The sequence below is a fragment of the Procambarus clarkii genome, chromosome 63 (genome assembly GCF_040958095.1).
Source record: "Procambarus clarkii isolate CNS0578487 chromosome 63, FALCON_Pclarkii_2.0, whole genome shotgun sequence".
NCBI classification, from domain to species: Eukaryota; Metazoa; Arthropoda; class Malacostraca; order Decapoda; family Cambaridae; genus Procambarus; species Procambarus clarkii.
In genome coordinates this window covers 15,724,325-15,739,611 of record NC_091212.1, presented here as the reverse complement: position 1 = coordinate 15,739,611, position 15,287 = coordinate 15,724,325, and the positions used below count along the sequence as shown (strand labels likewise).

The 15,287-nt window shown below is 40.9% G+C and overlaps 1 protein-coding gene across 1 annotated transcript in view; it reads right to left on the bottom strand.

The window, feature by feature from the left end:
- O-fut1 (O-fucosyltransferase 1) overlaps window positions 1–15,287 on the bottom strand; it is a 63,335-nt gene that overhangs the window by 30,922 nt on the left and 17,126 nt on the right. The window contains exon 3 of the mRNA XM_045760633.2: window positions 7,773–7,896. Coding sequence (XP_045616589.1) covers window positions 7,773–7,896 — 124 coding nt within the window. The remainder of the gene's footprint in view (window positions 1–7,772; window positions 7,897–15,287) is intronic.

Below are 15,287 nucleotides of genomic sequence, written 5' to 3'. Positions count from 1 at the left end.
GGTAACCTCAAGGTAACCCCCCCTAGATCTCTTTCTTTACCAGAATTCTTTACAGATTTCTCACATAATATATAGGTTGTGTGAGGTCTATGTTCTATTCCACATTCCATAACATGGCATTTATTAACATTAAATTCCATTTGCCAAGTGTTGCTCCATATACTTATTTTGTCTAGGTCATCTTGAAGGGCATGACAATCATCTAAGTTTCTTATCCTTCCTATTATCTTAGCATCATCAGCAAACATGTTCATATAGTTCTGTATACCAACTGGTAGATCATTTATGTAGACAATAAACATCACTGGTGCAAGAACTGAACCCTGTGGTACGCCACTTGTGACATTTCTCCAGTCCGATACATTGCCTCTGATTACTGCCCTCATTTTTCTATCAGTCAGAAAATTTTTCATCCATGTTAGAAGCTTACCTGCCACCCCTCCAATATTTTCCAGTTTCCAGAACAACCTCTTATGTGGAACTCTGTCGAAAGCCTTTTTTAGGTCCAGATAGATGCAGTCAACCCAACCATCTCTTTTCTGTAACATCTCTGTGGCTCAATCATAGAAACTGAGTAAATTCGATACACAGGATCATCCAGATCGAAAACCATACTGTCTGTCTGATATTATATCATTTCTCTCCAGGTATTCTACCCATTTAGTTTTGATTAGTTTTTCCAATACTTTCACTATTACACTTGTCAATGATACAGGTCTATAATTGAGGGGGGGGTCTTCCCTGCTGCCACTTTTGTAGATTGGAACTATAATAGCCTGTTTCCACACAGCTGGGTGTTAGTCAGCTGTCACGGGTTGCTTCCTGGGGGTGGAGGCCTGGTCGAGGACCGGGCCGCGGGGACACTAAAGCCCCGAAATCATCTCAAGATAACCTCAAGAAACACCTTCATCAGGGCTCTTGTAAACAGACGCCATTTTTTTTTTTTAAATCGTGGGCCAAACTCTCGGGTGTTATTGGCCTCAGTATTGAGTGAACAACCAAGCCTGTCGCACGCAGCATGAGCTAACAGCACTGCTGTTCAGCTTGTGACCACAACATCGCCTAAAAATGCCATAATATACTTGTTCATGCTATTATGTAGCGATGATATTATTACAGAAAACCCCTGACTGTGATAAAACTGACCAGGGTTCTGATAATAGCAGGATTGTGGTGATATTTAGCGCTGTGCGCCATGGAGGGAGGAGTAATGCTGTGGGAGGGATGATGGTGGCGTTGTCTTCTGACTGTGTGTGGCCACCTTTTATTGACTCCACTCAGCATACCAGCTTAGTGGTTCGCTATGGTGAACACAAATGTAGATACTTATATATATAATGTGTGTATAGAGGGTATAAACAGCAAGAGAAGGTTTGGAGCCGCCATTTTGGTGAGGGCGGTGGCGTCGTCTGCATGATGCCACCGTGCAGACGACGGTGTTGTTTACTGGTTACCACGATGGTCTTCGGGCACCATACCAGTTTATTTGTACAAGTATGGTGAATAAAACAGGTAGATATTTATATATAATGTGTGTATATAGCGTAATAACACCACACAGTATTGTTGGAGGAGAAATATTAGTGTGTCTAGCCTTGAGGACGGCAGCCATCAGCTGACTGTGTGAGGTCCTACGTCTTTGTGCCTTTACTCACCATACAAGCTTAGATGTACAGTTATGGTGAACAAAACATGTAAATACTTATATATAACGTCTGTATATAAGATATATAGCGTAATAACACCACACAGTATTGTTGGAGGAGAAATATTAGTGCGTCTGGCCTTGAGGGCAGCAGCCATCAGCTGACTGTGTAAGGTCCTACGTCTTTGTGCCTTTACTCACCATACAAGCTTAGATGTACAATTATGGTGAACAAAACATGTAGATACTTATATATAACATCTGCATATAGTGAATTATAGCAAAAACAGTATTGTGGGAGGAGAATGTGGGTGAATCAGATGACTGGAGGGAGGGCGGGAGTGGCTGGCTGGTACACGGCGGTCACTCCTTGTTACTTTTTGACTCATAATAGCTACTTAGTGGTTCGTTATAGTGAACAAAACATGCAGATACTTATATATAACCTGTGCTCATAGTGTAATAACCGACAAAGTATTTGTTCACCGATTGATGAACATAATTGAATCAACAATATGCACACCATATTTTTGAGTACAGCAATGATTCACTCATTTTATTATATAAATATATCAAACTACACACTATTGAATAATATTACAGCAAAAAACTATGAAAAATCAATCAGAGACAATGAAATAATTAGGTAATTATCTCTTTGTGGCAACTCTGGCCTGACAGCTGGGGAGCAACAGACCGGCTGGGACGCATGCTGAGTCAGCACCTATAATTTGCCAGACTTCCCCGCCCTATAGCGGGCAATATATGCCACTTATGATTTTTTTATTATTTTTACCGTGATCAGTGAACACAAATTAACAGGTTAGGAAGAAAAAATAATTTTTTTTTTTTCAAAATGACATGCGCCTGTGGGGATGACAGGATATTAAACCCCGAGCATGTTAAGGGTTAATTCTCGTGCTACGTTGCTCATTTTGATATCATTGTGTTCGCAATTAAATTCCCTACAGATGTGTATGAATATAATGTACAAAAGTTTGGAGTGCCTCCCCGCAGAAAAACCTAAAGTTACCCGTGAACGAGCACCAATTTGTACACTGCAACCTAATGTGTATACTCGTTCAGTTTGATAACATCAATTTTCGTGTTACGTCTTTCATTTTCGTATCAAATTGTTCGCAATAAAAAGGCATGTATTTTAAAACTAGTCCCATAATAATAGAGCAATAACTGGAATTTTAACAAATATTTTAATTCTGGAAGCTCATTATCACAAAATTATATCTTTCCAGTGTTCCGACATAAATTTTTGTGTTACATCTTTCATTTTGGTATCAAATTGTTCGCGACGTAAAGGCGCGCATTTTAAAACTAGTCCCGATATAATAGCACAATAAATAGAATTTTAACAAATACAGTATTTTAAAATTTTGACCAAAAACCTATTTATAATCATATGTGTTCAGACATCAAGTTTCATGTTACATCTTTCATTTTGGTATCAAATTGTGCGCATTCTAAAGGCGCTTATTTTGATACTATCCCTAGGTTGATTGGATAAAAAATGAATTTTATACAAATATTTTTGTAGTGGACACAAGTCCGGTCCAAAGTTAGGATTCAAGAGAGAAATAATGGATGAGAGTCCGGTCCAAAGTTACCAATAGTGTTAAGAACCGCCAGTCCGTCGAGATCGGGTTCAGTGACGAAAGGAGGATTGACAATAAAAAGTTCCCCTCACTCTCGACATTGGGTACTACAGTTCTATGGATGCAAGAGTATGCCTCCTCAAGCAAAAGGTCGGCAGGAAACGACAAGCAGATAGGAGAAGAGGGGGGGAGAAAAACGAAACAGAAGGAAAAGGAAATCATTCAGCACAATTAGAGAGGAAAGCAGCAGGAGCACAAAGCTACAAAAGGACAGGGGACTGTCCCAAGGAGCATCACACTCCGGCAGCCCCCTCACGGCAACAACGAGCTGAACAGGGAGGGGGACAAAAGGGGGTTAGCGAGTACTGAGCAGTACCTGAGACGGGACAACACCAGTGACTTGAAGAGTACAACCATCGTGAAGGGATCCCTGGATTCGGTCGGCGGAAGCGGATCCCCCGCTTCGGCGAACCATTGTTAGTCAAACTTGGTGAGTAAATCCGGCCTGAAAAGTGTGCAAACCAGCTGGAGATTCGTTGAATCAGGGTACGTTGAACTGAGGTTGTACTGTATACTCTTTTCAACTTTGTTACCTTAATTCTGGTCCTAGGTCTTCATTTTGCTATCATTGTGTTCGCAATGAAATTCCCTACACGAGTATATGCCTATAATGTCCAAAACCGGGGCGCACCACTTCCGAAACTGCCGATAATTTGCCGCGAAAGACAACGCAATGCTGCGTCATTAGTGGAAGTCCGTCTACTAAACGGAAGATGCAATGCTGCATCGTCTGTGGGCGAAAGTGTTAAGAAACATGGAGCAGCCTACCTGCCAAACACTGAACGAACCTTTTTTGACATTTGCTGTTTTTCAAATAATTTCATTTCTTTTTCTACATAAAAGTCAATGCTTTGCAATATCACAGCAGACACCCCTTTATATCCCAGCATCATTAGCATCTTTAAACAAAAGAAAATAATATATTTGCATCGTCGGAGGCGTCTGAGAATGTACGAGAAGCAACGCGACCCCACCATGTGGCGTTGTTGTTATTCAAACGAGCACTCGCTATATGAGACGAATTATGGGCGATCTGCGGGCTCGTTACCCAAAATGCTCGAAAATTGAGGCGCTCGTCACTCGAGGTTCTTCTGTACTTACAAAGCCTCTAAAGGAAAATAACCCTAGGTGCATGCTGCTCCTGTACACTAAAGACACCTGGCCACCACACCACACACACAGCTGGAACAGCCACATGGCAAAAATCCAGAACAAGTAATTGAGACCAGAGATGATGTCTGACCACCAGCACATCAGTTCAAGAACTGGAGTGGTGGGCTGCATGCTCCCCTCCCCCTCAAAAGAAGGGGGGGGGGCAGGGTAGCACTAATGAGCAGGAGTGCTAGTTGCATAAAGTGTTGCTTGTTTGATTTATTTCTAGAGTTGTTATTTTGTTTTTTTAGGACATATATTGCACAGGTTAACCAGATAGTAGTCTGTTTTGTTTTGCCTAACTTTCTGGGTGCACTCCCAGAGGGCACCCAGTGGTAGTGGTAGAAAATATCATGAAAACAGGCACTGTATTGTAGTGGTAGAGAATATTGTGAAAGTAGGCACTGTGTTGTAGTGGTAGCAAATCCCATGAAAGTAGGCCCAATATTGTAGTGATAGAGAATATCATGAAAGTAAGCACTATATTGTGGTGGTAGATAATATCATGAAAGTAGGGCACTATATTGTGGTGGTAGATAATATCATGAAAGAAGGCACTGTATTGTAGTGAATATCATGAAAGTAGGCACTGTATTGAAGTGGTAGAGAATATCGTGAAAGTAGGCACTATGTTATAATAGTAGAGAATATCATGAAAGTAGGCACTGTGTTATAATGTAGATAAAATCATGAAAGAAGGCACTGTATTGTAGTGGTATAGAATATCTTGAAAGTAGGCACTGTATTGTAGTGGAAGAGAATATCATAAAAGTAGGCACTGTATTGTAGTGGAAGAGAATATCATGAAAGTAGGCACTGTATTGTAGTGGAAGAGAATATCATGAAAGTAGGCACTGTATTGTATTGGAAGAGAATATCATGAAAGTAGGCACTGTATTGTATTGGAAGAGAATATCATGAAAGTAGGCACTGTGTTGTAGTGGAAGAGAATATCATGAAAGTAGGCACTGTGTTGTAATGGAAGAGATTATCATGAAAGTAGGCACTGTGTTGTAATGGTAGAGAATATCATGAAAGTAGGCACTGTATTGTAGTGGTAGAGAATAACATGAAAGTAGGCACTATGTTGTAGTGGTAGAGAATATCATGAAAGTAGACACTGTATTGTAGTGGTAGAGAACATCATAAAAGTAGGCACTGTATTTCAGTGGTAGAGAATATCATGAAAGTAGGTACTGTATTGTATTGGTAGAGAGCATCATGAAAAAAGGCACTATATTGTAGTGCTAGAGAATATCATGAAAGTAGGCACTGTGTTGTAATGGAAGAGAATATCATGAAAGTAGGCACTGTTTTGAAGAAAATACAGTGGAACCTTGAATAACGAATTTAATCCGTTTCGGCACCATGATCGTCATGTGAAACGGACATCATACAAAACGAATGTCCCCATTGACAATAATGGAAATCAAATTTATCCGTTCTACCACCGAAAAATATCAATATGATATTCAATGTTTTAAATAATGGAGCAGCCCACCTTACATACTCTAAACAAACCCTTATGACATTTTTATTTCTTCAAATTTGTTCAATTTTTTTTTTCATTTTTTGTATAGCAAAAGGTTCGTTCGGTGTTCAACAGGTAGGCTGTTCCATGTTTCTTAAATAAAAAAAAATAAAAAAAACAGTTGAAACAATTTGAAAAACGGACAAATGCCATAAAGATTCGTTCAGTGTTTGTCAAGTAGGCTGCTCCATTATGACAATCTTTGTTTCAAATGTGTTTCATTTGTTTTGAATTTTCATTTATTTCTCAATAACGGAGCAGCCTACCCGACAAACACTGAACAAACCTTTATGGCATTTGTCCGTTTTTCAAATAGTTTCAACTTTTTTTTTTTTTATTTAAGAAACATGGAGCAGCCTACCTGACAAACACCGAACGAACCTTTTTGATATTTGTTCTTTCTTTAAAAAAATTCATTTCGTTTTTCTACAAAAAGTCAATGCTTTGCAACATCCCAGCATCAATAGCATCTGTACACAAAGAAAAATAATAAATAATTTATTTGCATCTTTGGAGGAGTCCAAGAATGTGCGAGAAGCAGCCACAGACCCCTACCATGTGTTGTTGACATTATTGCCCGAAGCGCATGTGCGTGCTAGTGCCTTTACAAGAATGTTAAGTCAGCTTATTTTCTATATTCTCTGTTAACCCTCAATGTAACTTCTTGTATATAAATAAATACATATTCAAACGAACGGTCGCCTAATGAAACAAATTGTCGGCGATCGGGGCGTTCATTACCCAAAATGGTAGCCATTTGAGGTCGTCACTCGAGGTTCTACTGTATCATGAAAGTTGGCACTGTATTGTAGACAATAACATGAAAGTAGGCACTGTGTTGTAATGGTAGAGAATATCATGAAAGTAGGTACTGTATTGTAAAGAATATCATGAAAGTAGGCACTGTATTGTAGTGGTAGAGAATATCATGAAAGTAGGCACTGTATTGTAGAGAATATCATGAAAGTAGGTACTGTATTGTAATGGTAGATAATATCATGAAAGCAGGCACTGTATAGTAGTTGTAGAGAATATCATGAAAGTAGGCACTGTATTGTAGTGGTAGAGAATATTATGAAAGTAGGCACTGTATTGAAAGGGTAGAGAATATCATGAAAGTAGGCACTGTATTGTAGTGCTAGAGAATATTATGAAAGTAGGCACTATATTGTAGAGGTAAAGAGGTATTGTATTGTAGTGGTAGAGAATATTATGAAAGTAAGCTCTGTTTTGTAACAGTAAAGAATGTCATTAAAGTAGGCACTGTATTGTAATTGTAGAGATTATCGTGAAAGTAGGCATTGTATTGAAAGGGGTAGAGAATACAATGAAAATAAGCACTGTATTGTAGTCGTAGAGAATATTATGAAAGTAGGCACTGTATTGTAGTGGTAGAGTATTATTAAAATAGGGACTGTATTATAGTGGTAGAGAGTATTATTAAAGTAGGCACTGTATTGTAGTGATAGGGAATATCAAGAAAGTAGGCACTGTATTGTAGTAGTAAAGAATATCATGAAAGTAGGCACTCTATTGTAATGGTAGAGAATATCAAGAAAATAAGACACTGTATTGTAGTGTTAGATAATATTATGAAACTAGGCACTGTGGTAGAGAATGTTATCTCAGTACTGAATTATTGTGATAATGTCTGGAAAAATCAGCACTATTCTGTAATGTAGAGAGTTCTGCATCTTACTAGTGAGATAATGAAGTTTCATGCCAAAACTATACTGTAGTACTAATGGTCATAAAACTAAAGTAAGACACTAACCAATTCTCATCTCTGGTGGCCAGATAGTCTGTGCAATTTTGTCCATGAATTCCTGCATGGTCATGACACGATGAAACTTAGCAAGAGGCTCCACTTTGAAATATGTATCAAATGGGATCTGGATCTGTCAAAGGTATGTTGGCGATGAAATCTACAACCAAAGATGAATACTGCCACAAGTTTTAAATAGTAAAATTCTAAGCTCTACCATCTACTCAATACTTCTAAACAGATTACTAAACTCTTAAAATACACAAATTCTACATCAACAACACCTTATTCCTCTTGGAACTAATTCATACAAATATATTCAAGACAGAATTTTAAAAATCCATACATTTTTATATATCCAATGTTATAAAAGTTAAAATAGCAGTTATACCATAAAACAGATCTTTTACCAGTATTAACTGAGCAAGTATACCTTTATTTACTGATATTATCCAACAAGTTTTCTTCATCTTATTATTTACCGAATATAAAATATTACAACAATTGTAGAGTGTCTGAAATTATTGCATTTCCCTGCTAAAATAACTGGGCCCATCCCCATAAACTAGCCATGTGTTACTACCCTCTCATGCAATACAAGGTTACACTCTGGACCCATCCCATCCCCAAGGGTGACAAGAGCAAGCTGAAGCTACACCACAAACTACAAAATACAACTCTTGCCCTATGACAAGAATTAAATAAGTGATTTATTATGATTCCAACAGTGAAAATCCAGTTGTTGGAAGTTTATATTTTATACTTCAGGTGGGGGAAAAAAAACCATTGAATGTAATAAAGCGTTTCTTTCTGGAGGAGCACTGATGGCTCCCTGAAGCAATTTTCCTGAGATTGCTTCATACTAAATGGTCACATCAGTCATGGTAATTTCGTTTGAGCTACCGGGCACCAAAGGTAGAACCTGGCCCCTTATCATAAGAGACATAGGGAGGTGACAATTCACCATTCAACCAGAAAAAGCCTCCAGAAAGTCAGTGCAGCTTTAAAGACTGACTAGTCTGGGGTACTATGGGGGTCAAAGAAAAAACCACAAAAACTACTAAACAACTCCACAAAAAACAAAAAACAACTCTACAAACGAGTCGCACACAGAACAAGGAATTCACTCAAACGAGCTCAAAACTCCTTAGTTCTGATTACCACCACAAGGCAGCCCGGCCCGGCCCCATCTGCAAGCCGGCTCCTCAAGTCAGTTGTGGACCTGATGAATAAATCCCACAATGAACCAGGAGGGTGGAAGGATGTTGGGGAGCCACTGGGATTCCTCCAGAAACAGGAGTTTCATTACATTCAATGCAGATTTCTGGAGGGAGTCAGTTGATGGCTCCCTGAAGATAACTAATCACAGATCAGTAAAGGGACTTACCAAGGAGGAGGAGGAGAAGACAGCAGGCACCTAAGATAAAGAAACCAGCCCAAGTGTCAAGGCTCACATGACCAGCTGGGCCCAGGAACATTAACCACTGGGCGACGCTGCTGCTGCTATTAGCCGACAACACTAATATTTCTCTACAGAAAATACAAATTCAAAACAAACATTTGTTTCCTAACATTGTTAAAATGTGTTCCCTGATCACTGGAAAAATAATAAAAAAATTGTAGGCGACATGTTTTCCGCAATAGGGCGAGGAATTCTGGCAAGATTCAGGCGCTGACAGAGTAGGCGTCCGGGCCAGTCTCCTCCACCCGAGCTGTCAGACAGGAGTTGCCACAAAGATACAGTATTACCTAATTATTTCAATGTCTCCGATTTATTTTTTCTCTGTTTTTTTTTTTGCAGTAATATGGTGGTTAAAATGTATGAATCATTGCTATACTCAAAATTATAATGTGCATATTAGTGATTCAATTATGTTCATAAAACAATAATTAAATATTTTTGCTGTTATTTCACTATATACACACGTTATATATAAGTACAGTATCTGCATGTTTTGTTCACCATAACGAAGCACTAAGCTGGTATGGTGCATCAAAACAGCATAGTAGTGACAACCAACCACCAGTCAGCAGACAATGCTCCCTCCCCCATAACATTCCTCCTCCCACCATACTGTTTGTGCTGTTATTACACTATATACACACACATTATATATAGGTATCTACATTTGTGTTCACCATAATGAACCACTAAGCTGGTATGACGAGTCCAGACAATAACGTTGGCTGCCACACACCAGCTTGCTGACGCCACCTCCCCTCACCAAGATTCCTCCTCCCACCATACTATGCACATTGCTAATACTCGCTACAGTGCTGCTATTATCAGAATTCTGGTCATTAAGTCCTGTAAATGAATAATTTTCCACAAGTCTATTTTGTAAAGGAACATGACAAGTCGTTTCAAGATTTGTAGATGGACCAAACAATAACAGTGTGCTGTGGCTAGCACTGTGAACATCTTGAACAGCATTGTGTTAACTGATATCTGAACATTGTACACAGTCTTAATCACAGTCAGGCTCTTCTGTAACACTATCATAGCTAAATAATAGCAGTTACATATATATTTTGAAATTTTTAGGCGATGCTGTGGTCACAAGCTGAACAGCAGTGTTGTTAGCTCATGCTGCGTGCGCCAGCCTTGGTTGCTCACTCAGTACCGAGTCCTTCACACTTGGGAATGTTACCCCAATATTTTTTTTATTACGTCTGTTTACTAGAGCCGAGGAAGCTGATGTGAACCTCGTGTAGCCGTAGGACTTTTAAATCTTACACGGTTCTTTAAAATGTATATATACGATGTGAGCTGTGCAGGCAGTTAAACAAAAATTGTACAGTACAGTGGAGCCTCTATTAACAAATTTAATCTGTTCCGGCACCAAGCTCGTCATGTGAAACGCTCGTCTTTTGAAACGAACTTCCCCATTTAATATAATGGAAATAAATTAATACATTCCACCACCGAAAAACATCAATATGATATTCGATATTTTAAATAATAGAGCAGCCTACCAGACATACACTGAACAAACCTTTATGACATTTGCTCTTTTTTTAATTTTTTTTAATTTTATTTTTCATTTTTTTTTTTTAGAAAATGGAGCAGTCTATCTGACATACACTGAATGAACCTTTTTGACATTTGTTCTTTTTCAAATTTAAAAAAAAAAAAAATCAATTCAATGCTTTGCAACATTACAGCAGTCATGGAGGTGTCCGAGAATTTGCGAGAACCAGCGGGAACGCTAGGAAGCACCACATGGTTTTCTCGTTAACAGAGCAGAAGCTCGTCAATCGAGACAAATTTTCGGCGAATGGCTCATTCGTTACTCGAAATGCTCGTAGATGGAGACGCTCGTCACACGAGGTTCCACTGTATACAGTATCTACTCGATTTAATAGCCTATATGGGGCTGTACCCAGGTCATTGTTTTCGGGGCTCCGGTATTTCCGAAGTTGTTGAAGTGTCGGTAATATTTTGAGCAACATTCAAGTATGATATATTTTATATAACTAAAATGAAATAAAGTTCATTTTGTAATCGTGTTCCAAGTTAGTTCCTGTGTTAGTGCCCAGTCTATCACAGGTTACAATTAATAATTCCTTCATATGACAAGTTTAATCACACAAGTGGACAAGTGGACCACACAACAAGTGAACCACATTAACCAAACACCTCCCTCCCTTCCTCACCACCACTCTTCCCTCACCGCCACTCTTCCCTCACTGCCACTCTCCCCTCCCTCACTCCCCCCTACTCTCCCCTCACCCCCCTCCACTCTCCCCTCACCGCCACCACCACTCGCCCTCCCTCCCTGCCTCCCATCCCTCCTTTAATGCCTTCCATCCTTCCCTCAATGCCTTCCTTCCCTCCCTCAATGCCTTCCATCCCTTCCTTAATGCCTTCCATCCCTCCCTCAATGTCTTCCATCCCTCCCTCACTGCCTTCCTCATAACATGAGAACAGCAGGCTATAGAGGAGAGAGGTACTAACGAGGTCAAGGGAGCTACTAAAGGGGTCGAGGCTAGGCGTAGAGCGGACATGTCTGTCAGCCCCTGCTCACGGATGCCAACTGTGCATAATTCATAAATAAAACTATATTTGTTTAATTAATATACAGGAAACCATAAAACATGTTAATGATTAATGATGTATAGTAATAAACAAAAATTAACACATTTTGGCATAAATATTTTACAACTAGGATTAAAAATTTTAATACAGTATGGGTGAGAGGTTTGGCAACCATCACCTGGTCAGCAACACGCCTCCCTCACCACTCCAACAGTCTCCCTCCCTCACCACCATCACCCTCATCACCACCACCAACACTCCCTCCCTCACCACCACCCTCAACACTCCCTCCCTCACCACCACCCTCAACACTCCCTCCCTCACCACCACCCCCAACACTCCCTCCCTCCCTCCCTCACCACCACCCCCAACACTCCCTCCCTCCCTCCCTCACCACCAACCCCAACACTCCCTCCCTCCCTCACCTCCCTCCCTCCCTCACCACCAACCCCAACACTCCCTCCCTCCCTCCCTCCCTCACCACCAACCCCAACACTCCCTCCCTCCCTCCCTCCCTCACCACCACTCTTCCATCCATCACCACCACCAACACTCTCCATTCCTCACCACCACCACCAACACTTACCCTCCCTCCCTCACCACCACCACTACTACTAACACTCTCCCTCCCTCCCTCACCACCACCATCAACTCTCTCCCTCCCTCCCTCCCTCCCTTTCTCACCACCACCACCAACATTCTCTGTCCCTCCCTCACCACCAGCAACACTCTCCCTCCCCCTCTCACCACCACCACCACTCTCCCTCCCTCCCCCTCTCACCACCACCACCACTCTCCCTCCCTCCCTCCCTCACCACCACCACCAGGGAGCCGGTCGGCCGAGCGGACAGCACGCTGGACTTGTGATCCTGTGGTCCTGGGTTCGATCCCAGGCGCCGGCGAGAAACAACGGGCAGAGTTTCTTTCACCCTATGCCCCTGTTACCTAGCAGTAAAATAGGTACCTGGGTGTTAGTCAGCTGTCACGGGCTGCTTCCTGGGGGTGGAGGCCTGGTCGAGGACTGGGCCGCGGGGACACTAAAAAGCCCCGAAATCATCTCAAGATAACCTCAAGAAGATAACCACCACTCTCCCTCCCTCCCCACCACCACCACTCTCCCTCCCTCCCTCCCTCACCACCACTACTCTCCCTCCCTCCCTCCCTCACCACCACCACTCTCCCTCCCTCCCTCACCACCACCACCACTCTCTCCCTCCCTCACCACCACCAACACTCCCTCCCTCACCACCTGGTTGATTCCTGGTAGATGGGGTTCTGGGAGTTCTTCTACTCCCCAAGTCCAGCTCAAGGCCAGGCTTGACTTGTGAGTTTGGTCCACCAGGCAGTTGCTTGGAGCGGCCCGCAGGCCCACATACCCACCACAGCCCGGTTGGTCCGGAACGTCTTTTAGAAAACAGTCTAGTTTTCTCTTGAAGATGTCCACGGTTGTTCCGGCAATATTTCTGATGCTCGCTGGGAGGACGTTGAACAGCCACGGACCTCTGATGTTTATACAGAGTTCTCTGATTGTGCCTATGGCACCTCTGCTCTTCACTGGTTCTATTCTGCATTTTCTTCCATATCGTTCACTCCAGTACAGTACGTTGTTATTTTACTGTGTAAATTAGGGACCTGGTCTTCCAGTATTTTCCATGTGTATTGTCGGAAAATCCGACACCATTTAATAATCATACAGATAATAGCTGTATTGTATAAACAAGTTACCCATAGAAAACGTAACTTGTAGTGGAATTACCGTCTATAGAAAACGGGATATCATCACCACATACTATTATAAATTCTCCACCTATTATGGTGGGAATTATTCTTAAATACATTAGTCTTTGGACTTTACCATCAGAAAAACATCTCATATAAATTAACTTAATTATCAATATTAAAGTAGAGTAAATGTGACCCTTCTATCACTTTTGACATCTGGACAATGTAAGCTAGGCGTCAGGGTGAGGGAGGGCAGCCATTGTTGAGACTAGACCAGAGGCTCTCGGGAGCAAATTCGGCTCCTGTTAATTTTACTTGGACGTAGTGTTATGGAAACCAAAGGTGTACCATTATCAACACGCTGTCATCAAATCAAGTTAAGTGTTCTTTCCGAAACCCATTATCTATCATTAGTGGCCATTAATGTCATTATATAGGGTGACCCGGTTAGAGCACGTGGTAGCCTCAAACTAAAGGTAATTAAGCCAGGTCTTCAAATTCCATGTACAGTGTTTTCTCTGAAATACTTGTCATATATAGGATTCTGGCTTTACAGCTAGCGCCCTTTTGACAGGTCAAGACGAGGAAGCAAGACTTTGTGCACCAGTTACTGGGTGATGGAAGCTACCTCAAAGAGGATAATTTGGTGTCTACACCCTAGTTATACCTGGTGGACTAACCTGCTGTACTATAAGATAAGGAACCTTTTCAATGTATGTAGTTAATACTGTAGTTTGATTGGCTGCATATATATTTAATTAATATAAACCCCCCCTAATGTGTAGAGGATCGATTTGTGAGATTAAGAGATTATTGCAGAAATACAGTCCACTTATCATTATACAAATTGCTATCGAAGTATATAAATTAACGTAAATATAAATTCATATAAATTAAATAAATATAAATCTCACAGGTCGGTTCCCACATGTATATTATTTATTTATTTTTTTATTATATTTATTTTTATATATACAAGAAGGTACATTGGGTTTGTGAGAATACATTGGATAGTACAGTATTTACACTCTTGTAAAGCCACTAGTACGCGCAGCGTTTCGGGCAGATTATTATTTGGTATTATTTGGTATCTCTCTCGTCTCCTTTCTAGCGAGTACATTTGGAGAGCTTTGAGACAATCCCAATAATTTAGGTGCTTTATCACGTGCCTTATATGTTCTCTGTATTCCCTCAATTTCAGCAATCTCTCCTGCTCTGAAGGGGAAAGCAAGTACTGAGCAGTACAGTGGAACCTCTATTAACGAGTGGCTCTATTAACGAGTTTTTCCAGTAACGAGCAAGCCACTCTCAGCAAATTTGTCTCTATTGACGAGCTCGCCTCTATTAACGAGTGAAACCACATGGCGCTTCCTAGTGTCTCGCGGGTTCTCGCAAATTCTCGGACGCCTCCGACGCCAGTGTTGTTGTTGTATCTCACACGACAAGCATCCCTCTGGATTTATTTGAGCTTTTCTTTGAGTTTTTAGTGGTTTTGCGACTACAATTTGTAACACACGATGTCTCCAAAGAAGCTGCTTGCTAAAGATAGTGTTGTCAAGAGGAAGAAAGACACAATTACTGTGGATTTAAAGAAGGAAATTATAGCAAAGCATGAGTGTGGTGTCTGTGTGATTGATCTCACAAGGGAGTATGGCAGGTCCTCATCAACAATTTACACCATTAGTAAGGGAATGAGGAGGTAAGGGAGGATGCTGCCTCTTCCACTGAAATCAGGGAAGTGTTTGGAATGTTTGAAAAGGTGA